Genomic DNA, 19,957 nt, shown 5'->3' with positions numbered 1-19,957 from the left:
TTTTAGTTGATCCCGGTAAAAACTATTGTGAAAGGTTTTGGCTAAGCCTGGTAAAAGCCATTGTAAAAGCTTGGTGAAAGCTTGTGAATTTCACCGTTCATAGTGGTTTAGTTTAGAAAATCCTTGGTTGAATAATCAAGGTAATGGATGTAGGTCTTGGACCGAACCACTCTAAATTCCTGTGCATTGTCTACTCTGTTTTTATTTTCATTGCTTTTCAAATTAGTTCCTCATCTTGCTAAGAGCCAAAAAGTGCTATTCACCCCCCCTCTAGTACATTTACTTGGGACCAACAAGTGGTATAAGAGCAAGTTCCCTGTTATTAAGGTCTAACACCCTTTAGGAGGATCCTAATGGCTTTACAAAAATCAGTGGTTGCTGAGGGAAAATCAACAAACAGACCACCTTTGTTTGATGGCTTTAACTATCCTTATTGGAGCACTACGATGTCAATATATATTAGGGAAATTGATTATAAGATGTGGGATGTCATAACTGATCAATCATTCATTCCCTCAACTCTAAATGTAGTGACAAATGAGATGATCCCTAAGCCAAGGTCTGAATGGATCGAGGTTGAAACTAAAAGAGTCCAAACCAATTTTAAGGCAATTAACACATTGCATTGTGCCTTAACTCCCACTGAAATCAATAAAGTATCAAGCTGTACCATCGCAAAACAGGTGTAGGATAAACTTAGGATTATCCATGAAGGGACTTCTCAAGTCAAGGAGTCCAAGATAGTCTTCTTGACCCACAATTATGAAATGCTTAAGATAGAGCCTGGTGAAGATATCACCAGCATGTTAGATAGATTCACAAACATCACAAACAAACTAAGTCAACTAGGCAAACCAATTCCCGAGCATGAAGTTGTTAAAAGACTTCTTGGAAGCCTACCCAAGAATTGGAAGCCTAAGGTGATAGCAATCCGAGAAGCAAAGGACCTAAATATCATAACTTTGGATGAAATTTGTGATTCTCTCCTTACTCATGAGCTAGAACTCAAGGAAGAGAAGAGGAAGATAGAAAGGAAGCAAAAGAAAAGAAGAAGAGCATCGCCCTAAAAGCTAGTATTCTTGAAGAAGAACTAGATGACCTATCCTGTGATGATGATGAAGAACTAGCACTGGTTGCTAGAAGATTCAGAAAATTGATGGGCAAAAGAAACCAAAGACTAGCTAGAAGAGGGTTTAGAAAAGATCAAGGTTCTTCATGGAGAATCAGAAAAAAAAATGACTCCAACAAGAAGAAAGAACTAACCTGCTTCGAATGCAAGAAGCTTGGACATTTCAAGTCTAAATACCCCTTACTGAAAGAAGAAACTCCAAAGAGAAATAAGAAATCAAAGAAGGCAATGGTGGCAGCTACTTGGTCCGACAATGATACTTCAAGTTCTGAAGCTGAGGAAGAAGAAAAAGCAAACCTATGTTTGATGGCACGGGATGATGAATCTGAGGTATCCTTATCCCCTTGCAATATTTCTATTGATAAACTTCAGGAAAAATATGAATGTTTGTATGATGAATTTGAGAAACTTGTTTTGAAATACAAGACTTTAAAGAAAAAATCTGCATCTTTAGAATCAGATTTGGAAAAGATTAAACATGACTTTGATTCTATTTTTGAACAAAGAAATTTTCTGCAAATTGAATTGGAGCACTCAAAAAAAGATTTTGAAAATCTAAAATTGGAATTGGAAAGCAAAACTGAAGTCTTACAAAAGCTAAGTGAAGAAAATACTGCACTCAAAAGTTTGAAGAATGAAACTCCAAAAAGAAATGTTTACTACAAGAAAAATTCTGCTAATGCATCATCTAGGTGTTATATTTCTGATAAAGTTGGCCATTTATCCTATGATTGCAATAGAAAAAGAAATATGAAGAAAATAAAAAAAAATATGGGTTCCAAAAGGATCCTATGTTGCTGCTATCAATCAAGGACCCATCAAGGTATGGGTACCTATAAAGAAAAACTGAATATTTGTTTTGTAAGTTGAGCTGCATTCAAAAGATACATGTTCAAGAGCTCAACTCAAGAAGAAGTAGCCTTGGTATATGGACAGTGGCTGCTCAAGGCACATGACAGGAATGAAATGCTATTTGTACAGCTAGACAAGAAAAATGGAGGAACCGTGTTTTTTGGTGATAATTCAAAAGGTAGAATTCATGGCATAGGAACAGTTGGTAAGAACTCTCTAACTCAAATTAGCAATGTGTTATTGGTTCAAGGTTTGAAATATAATTTATTGAGCATTAGTCAATTGTGTGATAAAGAATTTAAGGTATGTTTTGACTCAACCGAATGTGAAGTGATAGACATAAGCACTAATAAAGTCTCATTTATAAGAAGAAGTTTAAAGAATATGTATGTTGTATTTCTTGAGGATCTTGAAATGGATTATGAAATATGTCTTGTGGCAAATGCTGAAAATGATAGTTGGTTATGGCATAGGAGATTAGGACATGTGAGCATGCATACCATGTCAAAGTTGAGTAGAAAAAATTTAGTTATTGGACAGCCGAATCTTAAGTTTGAAAATGATAAGATATGTGATGCTTGCAAGCTAGGAAAACAAGTTAGAACATCCTTTAAAACCAAGAAAGTTGTTTCCACATCTAGACCTCTTGAACTAATGCACATTGATCTATTTGGTCTAATAAGTACAACTAGTCTAGGAGGAAAATCTTATGGCTTTGTAATAGTTGATGATTACTTTAGGTACACTTGGGTATATTTCCTTGCTCATAAAAATGATGCTCTACCAACATTCATAAGTCATTGTAGGAAGGTTGAAAATGAAAAAGGACTAGCTATAGTTAGTATTAAGAGTGATCATGGAGGTGAGTTTGAAGGAGATGAATTTGAAAATTTTTTTAATGAAAAGGGGTTGGATCATAATTTTTCTCCACCTAGAACACTCCAGTAAAATGGAGTTGTAGAGAGGAAAAATCGAACCTTGAAGGAAATGGCTTGAACTATGCTATGTGAGAATAATCTACCTAAATACTTTTGGGCAAAAGTTGTTAACACAGCAGCTTATATTCTTAATAGAGTGTCTATAAGAGTCATGATATCAAAGACTCCATATGAACTTTACAAGGGTAGAAAATCAAATTTCTCTCACCTTAGGAGCTTTGGCTGTTAGTGTTTTGTATTGAACAATGGTAAACAGCCTTTAGGAAAGTTTGATGCAAAGAGTGATGAAGCTATATTTCTAGGATATGCATTAAACTCAAAAGTCTATAAAGTCTTCAACAAAAGATCTTTAACTGTTGAAGAATCCATCCATGTAGTTTTTTATGAATCCAATACCTTACAAAAGGAAATTTCTGATGATGAAAATGATACGAATGTCCTTGAAAGACAAATGGAAGAGATGAGTTTAGATGATAAGAAAAATAGTGAAAAAAATACCCTAGGTAGAGAAACAGAACCTCCACCCATAGAAACCTTGCAAAGAACTGAAAATCAGCATAATGACCTTCCAAGGAGTTAGAGATATGCAAAAGATCACCCACAAGAACTAATCATATGTGATATTTCACAAGGTGTTAAAACTAGGAGAGCAACAAGGGAGACTTGTGAGTTTTTAGCTTTCATATCTCAAATTGAGCCTAAAACATTTGAGGAAGCAGAAAAAGAGGAAAGCTGGATATTGACCATGCAAGAGGAACTTGATCAATTGAAAAGAAACCATGTATGGTCATTAGTCTCTAGGCCTATAAATCACCCTATTGTTGGAACAAAATGGGTGTTTAGAAATAAGGTAGATGAGCAAAGGAATGTTGTTAGAAATAAAGCTAGGTTGGTAGCCTAAGGATATAACCAAGAGGAAGGAATAGACTATGATGAAACCTTTGCACCGGTTACTAGGATAGAAGCTATAAGATTACTGCTTGCATTTGCTTGCTTTATGAACTTTAAGTTATTCCAAATGGATGTAAAGAGTGCATTCTTAAATGGTTTCATCCAAGAAGAAGTTTATGTTGAGCAACCCCTCGAGTTTAAGGACTATGAAAAACCAAATCATGTTTTCAAACCTCACAAAGCCTTGTATGGATTGAAACAAGCTTCTAGAGCTTGGTATGAAAGGCTTTCAAAATTTTTGGTTGAAAAAGGTTATGTTAGAGGTAGCATTGATACAACATTATTTATCAAAAGATATTTAAAAGATTTAATTATTGTTCAAATTTATGTGGATGACATTGTGCTTGGTGTAACTAATGAGGCTTTATGCAAGAATTTTGCTAAAGAAATGCAGGGAGAATTTGAGATGAGCATGATGGGTGAGCTGAAGTATTTTCTTAGGCTTCAAATCAAACAATGTGAGAAAGGAATCTTCATCAATCAAAAAAGATACACTCAAGACATGCTCAAAAGGTTTGATATGCTAAAGTTGAAATCAATTTATACACCAATGAGTCCATCCACCAGACTTGATTTAGATGAAAAAGGAAAGGATGTTGATCAAAAGCTCTATAGAGATATGATCAGATCACTTCTTTATTTAACAGCTAGCAGGCCTGATATACAATTCAGTACGTGTTTGTGTGCTCGTTTTCAATCTCAACCCAAAGAATCACACATGACTTCTGCTAAAAGAATTTTTAGATACCTCATAGACACACAAACTTTAGGCATATGGTACCCTAGAGAATCATCCTTTAGCTTAGTTGGATATTCAGAGGCTGATTTTGCTAGCAGCAAAACAGATAGAAAGAGCACTAATGGAACCTGCTAGTTTCTAGGTAATATGCTTGTGTCATGGTCTAGCAAAAAGCAAAATTTAGTTGCTCTGTCTACAGCAAAAGCAGAATATGTATCTCTAGGCAACTGTTGTGCTCAAATCTTATGGATTAAACAACAACTAAAAGACTATGGAATGTCAATGAATAACATACCAATATATTGTGACAATAAAAATGCAATCAACATTTCAAAAAATCCTATGCAGCATTCTAGGACTAAGCATATTGAGATTAGGCACCACTTTGTTAGAGATCATGTAGTTAAAGGTGACATTAAAATTGAATTTGTAAATACTTTACATCAATTAGCCGACATCTTCACAAAACCCTTAAATGAGAATAGATTCTATGAGATTAGAAGAAATTTAGGAATGATTAGTATGCAAGAGCTTTAGGAAAAATTCTAAAATTTTCTCAAAAGAAAGTAGGCATTTAGTCGACTAAGAGAGGCACTTAATCAACTAAGAGCATTCTGTCTCTTTAAATAATAAGACTCAGTAGTTAGAAGAGAAAAAGAATAAAATAGTGAACATGAGCAGTATACCAGGTGAAAAGAATGGGTAGAAAATACTACCTAGATGAAAAATAAAATAGGAGGCAAAGTTTGAATTTTGAACAGGAGAAAAACTGACAGTATTTAAAAGGGAGACAGACAGTTTTTGGGAAAATCAAATTGCCCATTAACTCATTTCCTCTACATTTTCTCTCTTCTGAAACCAATCCACCCAAAGCTGAAACCCTCTCCACTCGGATTCTCAAAACCCTCAATTTGAAATTTCTCAAATCCAAAATGGCAAAAACCTCTTTGACCAAAGAGATTGCTGAGAGGAAGAAAGGAAAACGACCACTAAAAGAAGGCATGCAAGCAAAAATATAGAAAAAGAAACAGAAAATTGGGTCTGCATCGATAAGTGAAAAATCTGGAAAATCGCAGAAGGAAAAAGAACAGAAAACAGAGAAGAAAAAAGAGAAGGGAAAATCATCTAAGAAAGGTAACACCTTATCTTCTAAGTTTAGGAATAAAGCACATGAAGATAGAAACAAGAAATTAGAGAATGCCCCAATTACTTGTGGAAAATACATTGATTGGGATAGTTTCAGTAAAATTCTAGAAATTCAAACAAGCTTATTTGATTATTTTGAGGAATTAAAACTGAAGGAGTTTAGCATCTTTAAAAATCGATCCTATAATGCTAACTTGGTAAAAGAATTTTATTCAAGTATAGCAATTGACAAAGATGAACTAGAGGAGCTTGATGATTATCTTAATGATGGCTTGAATGTGTTTTTAAATGGAAAGGAATTTACTGTAATTGCTGTTGATCTAGGGAGTTTACTTAAAATCGAATGTGAGGAATGAGAGTTTGACTTTCCTGAAAATTATGACCCATCCTCCTTGTGGGAAATAATTACAAGGAGGAAGGAAAAATACTCCTCCAAAAAGTAATGCCAGCCTGATTACCAGTCCTCAAATTAGGATTATGCAGTACTTTATATCAACAAATATTCATGGCAGAAGTGACAGTTTTAGCTACATTAGCCTTCAAAACTTATGGCTAATGGAGCATGCATTCAATGGTACTCCCCGGAATCTAGGTCGATTTATGGTTGAAAGAATGAGAAGAGCCTGTACAGGGGACAAGATAAACCTATCATATGGAAATATCATTACTGCACTAGTACAGAAAAAAGGAATTTGGACCAAAAGGTATGAAATGGACTTGGTAAATAGTAGAGACCAGGCTATCTATTTAGGTAGTCTGTCAAATATGGGTTACAAGTTAAATGGAGAAACTTTTGTTAAATCACCCAAGGTCTCTGCAATACCAGCACAGACAGAGGCAACACCCTCACAATTTTCTAGTGAAATGATTTTCAATCTGTTGATGAGAATGGATGGGAAGCTTATAGAGCAACCTTCAAAAATGGTGAAAATGGAATAAAAACTTGCAAAGCTTGAAAATATGATGAAGGAAAAAGGAACCAACTTAGTCGACCAAGAAGTAAGTTAGTCGACTAAGTGCCCACTGCTAGAAACTGGAAACAGAAAACAGAGACAACTTAGTCGACTAAGACATATGTTAGTCGACTAAGAGCATTCTGTCTACAAATTTGAATCCTGCAATAAAAGATAAATTAACGGCCAAAATTTCTACCCAAACTGTTTCCAATGGTAAAAAACTATCTAACTCACTTCAGAACTGATTTTTCAAGTATAAAAGAGACTTCCAACGATTAGAAATGTAATTGGAGGCTTCCAAGAACATAAAAAAAGAGCTGAATAACCTGCAAATACTCTCTGCTCATTTACTATACTCAACTCTCATATTTGTAATTGTGATCTACTCTTTATTTGTACCACTTAGATCAACCTTGTGATCATAGGTACACTCTTATCACTGTTCTCCTTGTATTCTTAGAATGAACAAGTCACTCTAAGGGATTGATTCAAGCTAGGATTGCTTGATTGGGTATAGGTTCTAACTTAGCCTTGAAAAGTTAGGTGTTGGGTTTTAGTTGATCTCGGTAAAAACTATTATGAAAGGTTTTGGCTAAGTCTGGTAAAAGTCATTGTAAAAGCTTGGTGAAAGCTTGTGAATTTCACCGTTCATAGTGTTTAGTTTGGAAAATCCTTAGTTGAATAATCAAGGTAGTGGATGTAGGTCTTAGACCAAACCACTCTAAATTCATGTGCATTGTCTAATCTGTTTTTATTTTCATTGCTTTTCAAATTAGTTCCTCATCTTGCTAAGAGCTAAAAAGTGCTATTCACCTCTCTTCCAGCACATTTACTTAGGACCAACATTTTGATCATAACTTTCTCTACAGAATTCCAATTGAGATGATTCTTATACCATTAGAAACCTAAGAGAAAAAGATACAACTTCCATACTTACCAATTCACCCAATTCAGCTTGCAAAATGGTCAAAAAATCATGTTGAAGTTGAAACACTGCAAAAGTCCTAGAGCAATTACGATTTTTGCTAATTAAATGGTCGAGGCCGCGACTCACATAGTATAATAAGGAAATCCTTATTAAAATAGACTTTTTTTTCACCCAACTTAGCCCAACTTCAAAGCCCTATAAAAATAACATTTTGAAGGACTTTTTAAAGAAGGAGAACGAAACACCATATTGATAGTTGAGAATCAAGCAGTAAAGTCATTAAAGTTGAGAAGAATTTGAAGGATTAAAGAAGAATTGGAAAATCAAGATTATAAATTCTTGGGTTCTATCATCCTTTTGTTATTCTCTTATTTTCTTAGTTTGATTTGAATGTTTAAACCTTATTTGATGATGATGATGTGTGACTTGATGAGGAACTAATTTATTTATCTAAGATTATGGCTGAACTCAATACGTACTTTAATTTATTTATCTCTCTTTTATTTATGTCTGATGGATTTAAGTTGTTTATTTTATTATATTCTTAATGTTTCTAGTTGATTGGCCATCAATTAGATTGAATTGAAATCTAAGTTAAACTTTGGCGAAAGAGATTAGGTAAACCTAAAATAGAATAGTGTATGATTGAATGCACTTAGTTGATTAAGTGGTTTGATTAGCATATAGGGTAAACATACACCTATAAGCCATATGTAGCCAAAATTAGAACATAAACTTAATGGATCTGCCTTTAATTTAATTTGCATAAGCATATAATAAATTAATTGGGAGAGATTTTTATGAGAAACTCAACAAAGACTTGTAAATAAATTAGGACTTTAGATTAACAAATTAATCCATTAAACTAAGTTAAGAGAGAGAGACAATATTCAGATAAAGTATTGAGGGACGTTATAATCTTAGGTCTAAAAGTCAATCAGATTTAATAAAATAATTTTACTAGTTAATTTTAGATTAATTTTAGTCTTTAGTTTGTTAAAATTAATTTTTCTTTTTAATTCAATTTTTAATTGTTTGGATAAGATTAAGGTGTGATAATTTTAGTAGTTAGCAAGTAGGAATTAATTCAATTCTCTGTGGGAATGAATTTTATTTTCTACTATATTACTTGTTAACGATACATGCACTTGTGTGAAAAATCAACTAATGATTTTATTCCAATACTCCTCGATTGGATGTATGTTGCAAAATTGATGCTTGGCTAAGTCAAAGCTTAGGCAGATGAATACATACCCACTCATTTATGTATGAATGTGAAATATTAGACAAACCATCTCAACTTATGTGCTAGTGTGGGTGGAATAAGACGCCTTTACAAAAAGGTGAATGTGGATAGTAAAATGCCCATAAACATAGTTATAACAGTGGATGAATATGTCAAACCCTATTCTATAAAATAATTACGACGTCATTTACATGCTCAATCGAATGTTTGCCTATTTAGGAATTTCGAGAAATCGTTAAAAGACGATATTGCCCCTAATGGTACCATTAAGTCGATTAAGCCTCGAACTAGTTCAAATAGGAATTTTAAGGTGAAATTAAGAGTTTCACAATTCAGGGATGACTCAAAATGGTAATTCAGAGTTCGAGGATCAATTTGGAGTCAAACCGAAATTTTTACTATCTAGGGGTAAAATGGTCATTTGCCACTTGGGGACAAAATGAAAATTTTTAGAAAAGATTTTTTTGGCCCCATTTAACTTATTGGAGTATGATTTGAGTATTGGAGTATAATTTGAGGGTTTGGCAGTGAAAAAGTTTAATTCCGGTGATTTTTGGAGTGTATGGGCAAAATCGTAATTTTTCCACCCACGGACAAAATTTGAGATTTTGAGAGAATTTAGATCACATTTGACAAATTGGAGAATGGTATGAGTATGAGGGATGAAATATATGTCTATGGGCAATTTTTCAGTTTTTGGGGTAAAAATATAATTTTTGACTTTTACAGGGGCAAAAGTGTAAATTTCAAAAATTACTCCACCAAGACTTTGGATAAGTCTGAGAATTTTATCTAAGCTATGGATATGTGGGACAAGTGTATGGTGAAAATTTGGAAACAAATGGATGCCTAGAATTTAAGGAATTAATAAAACAAAACAAATGAATAAAATAATATTATATTATTTTAGCCTTTAAAAATGTCAAAATTTCCAGAATCCTCATCTTCTTCAAGCCGTCCAAATCAGGAGAGAAAAGGGGGAAAAGAAATAAGAACCTTAGCTGAAAAATTTGGGGAAAATCAAGAGAAATCAAGATATCAAGCATTAAAAAGGTAAATTTCATTGATTTTTCTTGTGATTTTCACTACCCATGCATATTTTTCTCATTTCCATGCAAAATTAGAAAGTGGGTATGGACACCCATGCTGGAAAAACCTCCATGGATGAGTTTTGAGCTTGAGTTTTGGTTGGTTTTAATTGAATTAAGTGATTTTAGTTAGGTTATATTGAAATATAGCAAAAATAAGCTAGAGAAATAACTTTCTCCCATTGAAACCCATTATGCCGAATTTTCTAGGGGAATATTGGCTGCTAATCTTGATGTTTATTTGAGGAATTATGATGAATAATGATGAATTATGAGCCTAGAAAAATAATGGGAATTTTCGGAGCAAAAATACGAATTTTTACCCACTAAGGGTATTTTCATAATTTGCTGTCGAGACCGATAATTTGAACCACACTGAGGGACATTAAGTCAATTTTGGTGCAATTGAGGTATAGAAACTGAAAAAAATTAATTTGGAGTTTAAACGGACGCGTATATCGATTTATTGGGTAAAAGACCAAAATAGGCTAACATCGCGTTTAGGCAAAATTTAGACATTTTGCACTTCATATCATGCATTAGTAGTATAAATTAGTTTATTTTGGTTTAGTACCAAAGTAGTAAACCTCTTAATTGTGCAATTTGTCAAGGTGGCGAATCCTTTGGCAAGGGCAAAGAAATCGCACCCGATGAGTAATAGTTGGAGTACCCGAATTTAGTTTTCGAAAACTGTGAGTGAACTTATTATCATCTTAATTATCTAGAGTAGTTTTATACAATTGTGTGATTTTTGGAAAATGGGTTTAAATGGTAAATTGCTATGTTTTAGGAGAAATTGTGATTTTATAAAATGATTTTATAAATTTTCTGAAAAATCGAATATTGGTTTTGAAAATAGAGTAATTGGAGACTGCCTACTTATGTTGTAAATTTATGGTTTTAAATTAACTAGCTTGTGATAAATTGGCATGATTGGCTGAATTTATACTTGTGTTGAAAAATATGAACTGTTTGTTTTGCCTTGATAAATTGCTTAGTAATGCAATTGCCATGCTATGCCATTGAGATTTGATCAATTGGTGGATTAAAGATTAGCTACTGCAACAGTGGGGTTCCGTGGACCAGCCTATTATAGGGTCATCGTAAACTCCTTTATATTCTCACCTCGGTCGTAGAGGCGCGTAGGGTATCTCCTGAGGTGGGCTTTTTGAGTGCACTTCACGTTAACCACCACGTGAGAGTGAGACTTAGCCAACGCTACGGAACGGCTGTGATGTTCAACGAAAAATGTATTTTATGCAAAATATGAATTTTTAACAGCCTTAACGGTCTCAGTGGGATACCTTGACAAAGGTATCCGCGAGAATGATTTTGGCAGGAGCCAAGTTTTGTGAGATATATAAGCCATGTTGATTAATTGAGTAAACTAAATATTCATGTTATGAAACATATATTGGAAAAGAATATTGTAATTCGTCTCCATTTACTCGTCTTTAGATAGTTTAGATGGTGTCTGTTTACTCACTAGGATTTTATAATCTCACCATCCTCAATTTCCCACATTTCAGGCTCGAGATAGCCGGTAGATAGCCGATTGCATCAAGGACTTCAGTTAGCCTTGCATCGATAAAATTGTAAGTTCACAAACTCGCATCTTATTGGTTAGTTAGGGGCCCACGTGTCATTGTAAAAGTAATTTTATACTTTAGTTATTTGATTTAAAGTATGTATGAACATATTTAGCTTTTACACCATGTTTTTGGTGGGTTTTGGTATTTTCGAAGAAAAATAACGAAAATGCCCTTGTGAGCCAGAAAATAATATTTTATTGTTTTGATTTGGAAAAAACTTATGATTTCTTGAAATGCGAGATTTAATAACTGTCGCTCACTAGGGAGATGCGGAAGTTGATGCTAAGCCTTGTGGGGTTTCGATCAGCATTCAGGGTAATGAGTGCTTATCGGGACGTCACGACGGTTGTCACGGGCCCGATGGGGAGTTCCGGGTCGTGACAGAATAAGTCTTCACCATTGGATTGTTAAATGTGGATGGTAAAATGTCCACAAATATAAATTATAAGAGTGGATGAGTAAGTCTCCACCACATGATGGCTATGGGTAGATGTAATAATACCCACCAGTGAAATTATGTTATGTATGGAAATGATAGAATGTGATCATCATAAATTTTAATTGTTAAATGTTATGCAATAATAATGTCTTAAGTATGTATGAAATTGCCATGAGTGCATAAAGGCCAAATGTGGGGCGTCGTACCACACGTGACAAGGGACAGATGTGGGTTGTTAGTCCACACGAACACTCGAGCAAAATGTAAGGCATCATACCACATGTGATAAGGGCCAAATAAACATTGAATTCATCTTTAAATCTTTCACAATGATGGAGAACAACATGGTAATCATGTGAGGCAAATCATTGGATAATCATGCTTATTTTTATATGTATTAAAATACTTAAAATGAAGTATCTACTCACCTCGAATAATCAGTTTGCTAACACATAATCAACACTAACACTTCACTCAATTTTGATTCTTGGAGTTTAAACAGTCCCTATGACATTCAATCGTTTATTATTGACTTAAGCTAAGCTTATAAGTGTCATAACTTGAACTAAGCTAGCATAATCCCTAACTTAATCATATTATAATCTGTTGTCCATGTATTCTTTTCTTTTCTTCTTTAATTTTCTATTTACCCATTATTTAAATATTGAAAGCTTTTTCTAGCTTTTCCTAAAACTTATAGCAAAAACTAAGGAAAATACTCTCACCTCAAAAGTATTTAAGAAAGTCATTTATTTTCTTAAATAGGCTCCATCGTTAGATTCATTGGTTATTTTATGAAAAGATTTGGGTTAGACCTTCCATTCTTTCTTTTTTCTCTTTGTTCTTTTGTATGAATCCTTTTTATACTTTTTATTATTATTTTATTTATTTTTTGGAATAAATGAAAAGACTTGACATTGAAATTTTCTTAAAAATTCTGGAACACTTTTTGGCAGAATCTTAAAAATTTCTTTGACCTAAGAATTTTCAAAAAAATACAAATTTTTAAAAATTCCATTATTGATTGATTTCCAGTTACTTGTTTTTTTATTCCTATTTTTATTTGATTTCTGTTTTTTTCAAAAAAAATTCACATCATTTTTATCCTATGTTTTTCAAAAAAATTCTCTCTTAAGCCAATCAATTTTTTTTTTTTTTTTAAAAAAAACCAAGACCTTGCCTTCACTTGCTTTCCTTCCAAGATCCAAAGGAAATGCCCTCATTTTTCTCACTTTGTGCTTTTTTTGTTTTGTTTTTTTTTTAAATTTCGTTTATGTATATTTTTTGTGGTTGCTATTGCTGAATTTTTATGAAGTTATTTTTTGTTTTTATAGAAAATACTTGATGATGGATGGAGAGGATTGCTGTTGTTGTAAGAGGGACGGTGTCTGAGTGTGATTTCGCGGTTCTAGGGTTTGAGTGTAGTTTAGGGTTACGAGGGGGGCGTGGGCAACAATGATGGCCATGGCAGAACTGATCTCAGTCAGGGAGGAGATGTGGTCCTCCCTCCATCATTTTTTTTATTTCTCTATTTTGGTAATTTTAGTGTTTTGTTTTTTCTTTCTAAATTTGCGATTTGGAGCTGCAAGCCCAAGGCCCAAATGGCCTATTAAGATCAATTAACAGTGTTAGCTTTCAACCTGAATCAAGGAACTCGGCCTTTTAGTTCAATTAATAAATCGAATCTTTAAGTTCAATTAAAATAAAACCAGCTTAGAAAACTTCAAAAAGAAAAAAAAGCTAATTATTCATTACCATTTAATTTAAACTATTTTTAAAATTCATGTTAAATGACTTTAAATAAAATGAAATATCTATATTTAATTTTTATGAATTTAAAATTTAAAATTTGATTAATTTTAAATTCAAATCGTTACGTGTTTGAATTGTTGCATATTTAGATCACTTCAAGTTCGAGTTGCTATTGGTTTGGATAATTTAAAATTTATGCTGTTTCTAGTTTATGTTACTTTATAATTTGATTATTTTTGAGTTCAAATTTTTAAATTTTTTTAAAATCAATTCAAATTAAAAAGAGTTTAACTTTGGATCACTTTGTGCGTGCTTTCAAGTTCAATCATATTTTACCTCTATTGAAAAGCTCAGATGTTCAAAATCAATTATTAGGAATTTTAATGCTAAAAGGTTAAAAAAATTCATAAAAATATATTCAAAATATAAAAGAAAGTAGGAATATAAAGACGTTTTTTGTAAGTGTTGGTACAAAGGATAACAGAACACAATTTTTATACACTAAGAAAGAAAAAAATGATAAACAAAATAAAATGGAGAGAGTAGTTCTTCTAGAAAGGAAAGAGAAAACAGAAAACCGTAAAAAAAAAAAAAAAGTTGGTTGTTAAGTTTGAATATTTGTTAGAAGCTTGGGCGTGTTGAATTCATTCAAAAAGCAGAATAAAAGAAAAGAAAAGAAGCACGGAAATTTCAAGTCGCACACCTTTCCTTCTGCTCAAAATAACAAGCGAGGGATCTCCGACCAGCCGCCTGACAGGCAGAGCAGCTCGTCTGTTTCTCCTCCCACGCCGCTGGAACTGGAACTTGTCAGCTGTTGGACTATAAAAAACAAAGAGAAAAACAGGTGAAGTTTCCGGAATTTTCTTTTCGTTTCTCTTTTACCACCTCGGGGTTGGTCGGTTTTAATTTCTAAAAAGCAACAAAAGCATAATAGGAAGGAATAATTGGCTTAAAATCATAGGAAATATGAAGATATTTGTTGGCCGTGTTGGGTTCATGGATGATTTTTATGTATTAGGGCATCCACTTTTACTCTAGTCCTCAAAAATAAATTTGCCTTTATTAAATTCGAATTGGATATGCTGATTGATGTTGCTTTAGCTGTTACTAAGTTCTTTTCCTAATTAATTTCGAAATTCATATTTTCATCGACCTAATTATTTCGATCTATTTGCCACGTGGTTTCCTGTTAGTTTTCTGAGTTGTGACAGACTAATTATTAATAACAAAAATATGATATTTCTGGTCGGGTGTTGCTGGGCAATTGCAATCGCAATCCCCATAGACTAATTTTCTACCATCAATTCGTGTACAATATGAGTTGCAGTTTTTTGAGTAGTTTCATGTCTACATTTGCTTCAGATGCCAAACTCATCTGAGGACTTGGAAAAACAAAGCACAAACTCTGGGCATCATGTGAGGGAAGACAGTGAATATGTAAGGCTGGTTACTTCTGATGAAGAACCCACTGCAACGGAAATGGACACCTTGCAACCTCAACCACCCACGAGGAGTAACTCTTTTGTCTGGTGGATCAAAGCCATTGTGTTCTGCATATTTACACTTATATTGCTTCTCATTTTCTTGAAATGGGGAGTGCCATTTCTTTTTGAGAAGGTACTTGCTACCCATAGCTTTCTTCTCTCTCTCCACTCACTCTGTCACTTTAGTTTACATATTATGGCACAATTGTTGTTCAATTAATTTACCATTGCAGCCTTTAATGTTTAGAACTGCACTAAGAACATTGCAAAGGAAAACGTTCGGAAGAGTTAAAGTTTAGTGGATACGTTGAAAAGTGCAATTAAATCTTCGATGTCATTTCAAACATAAATTCATATTAGAAGGGGTGGAACATAAGCTAAGAAGAGGACATTTGTAAATACTTTCCAGAGGATATGTGGTTTTCCTAACCATTTAATTTTCATGGGCAATTTTGGATGCCTAGAACCTTTTTCTATAATTATATTTTTCCTGCTTCGCAATTTGTGTAAGTCTGTCTCCTTTAGTGTACTCACCATGTGACAACTGAAATGTAGCGTTTGATGAATTTTCAATTTAACTATAGGTTCTTTTCCCAATCATGCAATGGGAAGCAACTGCCTTTGGTCGCCCAGTTCTTGCTATTGTGCTTGTTGCTTCTCTTGCCTTGTTTCCTGTGTTCTTAATACCTTCTGGTCCTTCGATGTGGTTGGCTGGGATGATTTTTGGCTATGGTCTTGGGTTCCTCATAATTATGGTTGGAACAACTGTCGGAATGGTCTTACCCTATTTGATTGGACTGCTTTTTCGTGACCGTATCCATGTAAGACTTCTACTTCTTTTCAGCTGATATTTGATTAGTTATTTAGGAAACTTGATTTTCATTTCTGCTGTCTCTGATCTTTTTTGTCACTTGGATGCACAGCACTGGTTGAAGAAATGGCCCCAGAAAGCTGCTATGATTCGACTTGCAGGAGAAGGAAGCTGGAGCCATCAATTTAGAGTTGTTGCTCTCTTTAGAGTTTCACCATTTCCTTACACAATTTTCAACTATGTAATTGTGGTAACCAGCATGAGGTTTTGGCCCTATTTATGTGGATCAATTGCTGGAATGATTCCAGAAGCTTTTATCTATATCTACAGGTATGCTATGTGAAGAACTCATGTTAATTTTAGAGTACTCCAGTCCAAAGAAATATTATCTTTGTCAAAGCATGCTAGACGTTCCTGAAGTTGACTTATTAATTTGTTGAAATGAGTCCCTGCTGTCCCCCTTCCCCCAAATGAGGTCTAATATAGCACTTAGGCTTGCAATTTTTTCAATCAACTGATGCAAACCTTGTTCCTTGTGTGGCACTAAGTTAAGCTGATGGTGTCCTTTATCATAATTTGCTGATGCAGCTAAAATTGCCACAATGTTACTAATTATGGTAGTACATTGCATCTTTGAAAACCCACCCTCAAATACTGCCTGTTCTGGTTCTGCCACTGCCTACACCACCACAATGTCACAACAGCCAGACACGATCAAGCCCAATTCCTGTATGATAAGCACAACTGCCATCCAAAATAAGTTGAACATAAAAGTGCTGTACAGGACTCTGCTTCTTCACAATCTCTCTGCTATCACCTTGCCATAAAAAAATGACCTGAAAGCTAAACCCCTTGCTATGCATCAGTGCTGTTACAAAGCCAAAAAGGGTTACCAATCCTCTCCATTACTTGATGCCATCAGCTCCACAAAATTGTAGATGCCAATTCAGCTGCAAGTGCCATGTCCATAACTATTAGCAATGGAAATTAGAAGTTGAGAAGTGGAGAGAGAGTGGTGAAAGGAAATGAGGGTTACATTTGAGGCTAAATCAAATTGAATGCAAGGAAAACTTGAGGAAAAAGGGAAAGATGAGAGGGAGATAACTAAAGAAACGGAGTGAATCTGTGAGGACAGGAAAGAAGGGAAGGCAGTTGTTCTGCGCAGAACAAATGCAGTGGAGGGAGAGAGAATGCAAGAAGAAAGGAGAGATCACCATTGCTGGTAGTTAGGGGATGGTTTCAAAGGCAAAGAGCAAGGAGATTGAGGATGAGTTGCTGAAATCTGAGAATGTTCTGCAGAAAGAAGAGACAAGAAAAGAAATTTAGAAAAGAAAAAAAGAAGAAAATGCCAATGGTGAAAACATTGCAATTCTTTAGGCACGTATGTAATGTATTTCAATTATCGGCCAGAGTCATGCTGCCATGCTATCTGACCCCAACAGTACCTAATGATGTTGTTAGTGACTTTGTGTCACTGACCAGTTTTGCAAGTCCAAGGACTACTTTAGATCAGATAGCAGAAGGCAGTCTTATTTAAAAAACTTTATAAAGTTAAGGCTCCTACCAGATTGAAACTAAATTGTATAATGTTCAGTTGACAGAAGGCAAGACTTTATGTAACTGTCGTTCAGTACAAGTTTTTATTTTTTGAGCTTTTAATTTGATGTTATGTGCAGCTGGTGGGTGCTGTCTCTCTCAACTAACTGTTTACGTCTTTGTGCAGTGGTCGGTTAATAAGGACATTAGCTGATGTTAAGTATGGTAACCACCACTTGACGGCTGTGGAAATTATATACAATATTATCTCCCTCATTATAGCAATTGTTACAACAATTGCTTTTACTGTTTATGCAAAAAGAGCTTTAAAGGATCTTGAAAATGGAGAGACCAAGGAAGAAGATGACTCTGCCTCTTACCAGGGCGGATTAGAGATGGAGAAGCTTCCACTTGAAAGACCTAAGAATCTGGGCTTCATGTCTTTTTCGTCATAGCACGTATACAAATGGAATACATTGTTTCTCTAAAGAGTTAGAATGTTTAGGCTTCTGGATCTTTCTGATCATAGGAAAAATACAAGTACATATCATGATCTCTCTCTCTCTCTCTTCTTGTCTGGAGACTGGGTTTCTGTTGTTCATCTTGTAACAGGGGGAATATTCCATTAAAATTCACATGTATATATGGAAACACTTACGTGCCATTTGCTTGCGGTTTTTTGCAGCATTCCTTCATGACATATACAAGATGAACAGATTCGATATCCATGAAATCTCAGCTTTGTGCCTAGTCTTTTTTCTTTTCGGAAGGCAATAGAACTTCATTGATAGATAATTATAAAAGACAGGCACCCATTCTTTCTTGAAAGGCAACTGAATTTATTTAATAAATTAAAAAAGGTTCTCAACAAGCATGATCTAGACAACACACCAAGAACAAACCGCCCGTTAACAGATTATCCCAACCTCCAATAAGGACAAATAAGTCATAATACTGCACATCAGATATAACCAATATGCCTATACAACATCCTTGGTTTTTTGAGAACCGAAATCACCTGGCCGCTTTGTGTCCCCATTCTGGTGCCCATCAAATATATCTTGCCACGAAGACACAAACAGAAAAATACAGAAACATGAAAGAGCCACACTTTATATATTTTTTTTCTCATTTTACTATATATCTAGCAAAAGAATTTAAAAAAAAAAAGAAAAATATTTGGATCAAATATAAAATAATAGACCATTGAAAATTTTTGAAACGGTAAATGAAAAAAAACAACCAATAATTTAACTTCATCAAAAAATTAAAAATTATACTATACTTTGTTAGTCCTTTTGCGTTGAGTTTCTTTGCCAAAATGTGATGCTTTTTTTCACCATTTCATTTGGTTTTTAATACTATTTGATTCAAGTTTCCCATACTTTCATAGTTTCACTTTCCTTTCTTAGATTTAATTATTTTGTTTATTATTTTGCTAATTTATTTGCTATGAACTTTCTCAATTAATGTTTATTCAATTGTTTATTGCATAAAATTGATGAGTACAAATTGTTTAATGAAAAATTTATCTGAGATGTTTCTTAAAATATGTTAGATTGGAATTGTATAGGAACAATTTTTTTAATGAAATCTTTACAGTAGTTATAACAGTTTCTACTGAGATGAATTAGTTAATGGAGTTTTTGAATAATTTTGACAATGTGTCACATCCCATTTCCGAGACATACCTGACGCATGGATCTACGTGGGTATGACCTCATTAGACCCAAGCAAACCTTACATACATACATACATATATATATATCATGCGTGGGCTTGTCTTCCACCGCATTTATACATCAACATAATTATATATAGGGTTCTCAATGGGTAGGGTACTCGTTAATTTCGACATACTCGAACCCTAACTCTATAAAAAATCAACTACTTGAACCCTATTAATTATCCGAATAATTTTAAAAATTACTACCCTAACCTTAACCCTAATATATTCCCACTACCCTATAATTACCTTAACCCATATAAAAACCCGATTAGATAAAAAAAATTATTAAAATGTTCTTCATTGGTACCCAATTATCCAAACCCGTATACATATATAATAATATTTCTCCTATATATTTCATATAATTAACTACTAATTCAATTAACCAAAACACAAATAATAAAATTTAAATTTAAATAATCAAAAACTATAAAGTATGTTTATAAATGAACATAATATATAATATAAATCAATATTATTTTATTGTTTAGTAATTATTAACTTATATAATAGTAATTATATTATTTATAAATGAACATAATATATAATATAAAGTGTATATATTAAAAAACATTATAAGTTATATACTGTAAAGTGTGCATATATATATTATAATTAATAATTTTATAAGTTATAATTTT

At 33.6% G+C, this 19,957-nt stretch overlaps 1 protein-coding gene across 1 annotated transcript; it reads left to right on the top strand.

The window, feature by feature from the left end:
• Window positions 1–14,359: 14,359 nt before the first annotated feature.
• On the top strand, window positions 14,360–18,251 carry LOC18595698 (SNARE associated Golgi protein family). Its single transcript, XM_007023770.3, has 5 exons — window positions 14,360–14,600; window positions 15,119–15,373; window positions 15,825–16,061; window positions 16,164–16,381; window positions 17,775–18,251. Exons 2-5 carry the CDS (start codon window positions 15,119–15,121, stop codon window positions 18,040–18,042), a joined length of 978 nt encoding a protein of 325 aa, XP_007023832.1. The 5' UTR covers window positions 14,360–14,600; the 3' UTR covers window positions 18,043–18,251.
• The last annotated feature ends 1,706 nt before the right edge of the window (window positions 18,252–19,957 follow it).

The sequence above is a fragment of the Theobroma cacao genome, chromosome 6, assembly GCF_053813885.1.
Source record: "Theobroma cacao isolate CCN51 chromosome 6, ASM5381388v1, whole genome shotgun sequence".
Classification (NCBI taxonomy): Eukaryota; Viridiplantae; Streptophyta; class Magnoliopsida; order Malvales; family Malvaceae; genus Theobroma; species Theobroma cacao.
This window is presented reverse-complemented; position numbering and strand designations above follow the sequence as displayed.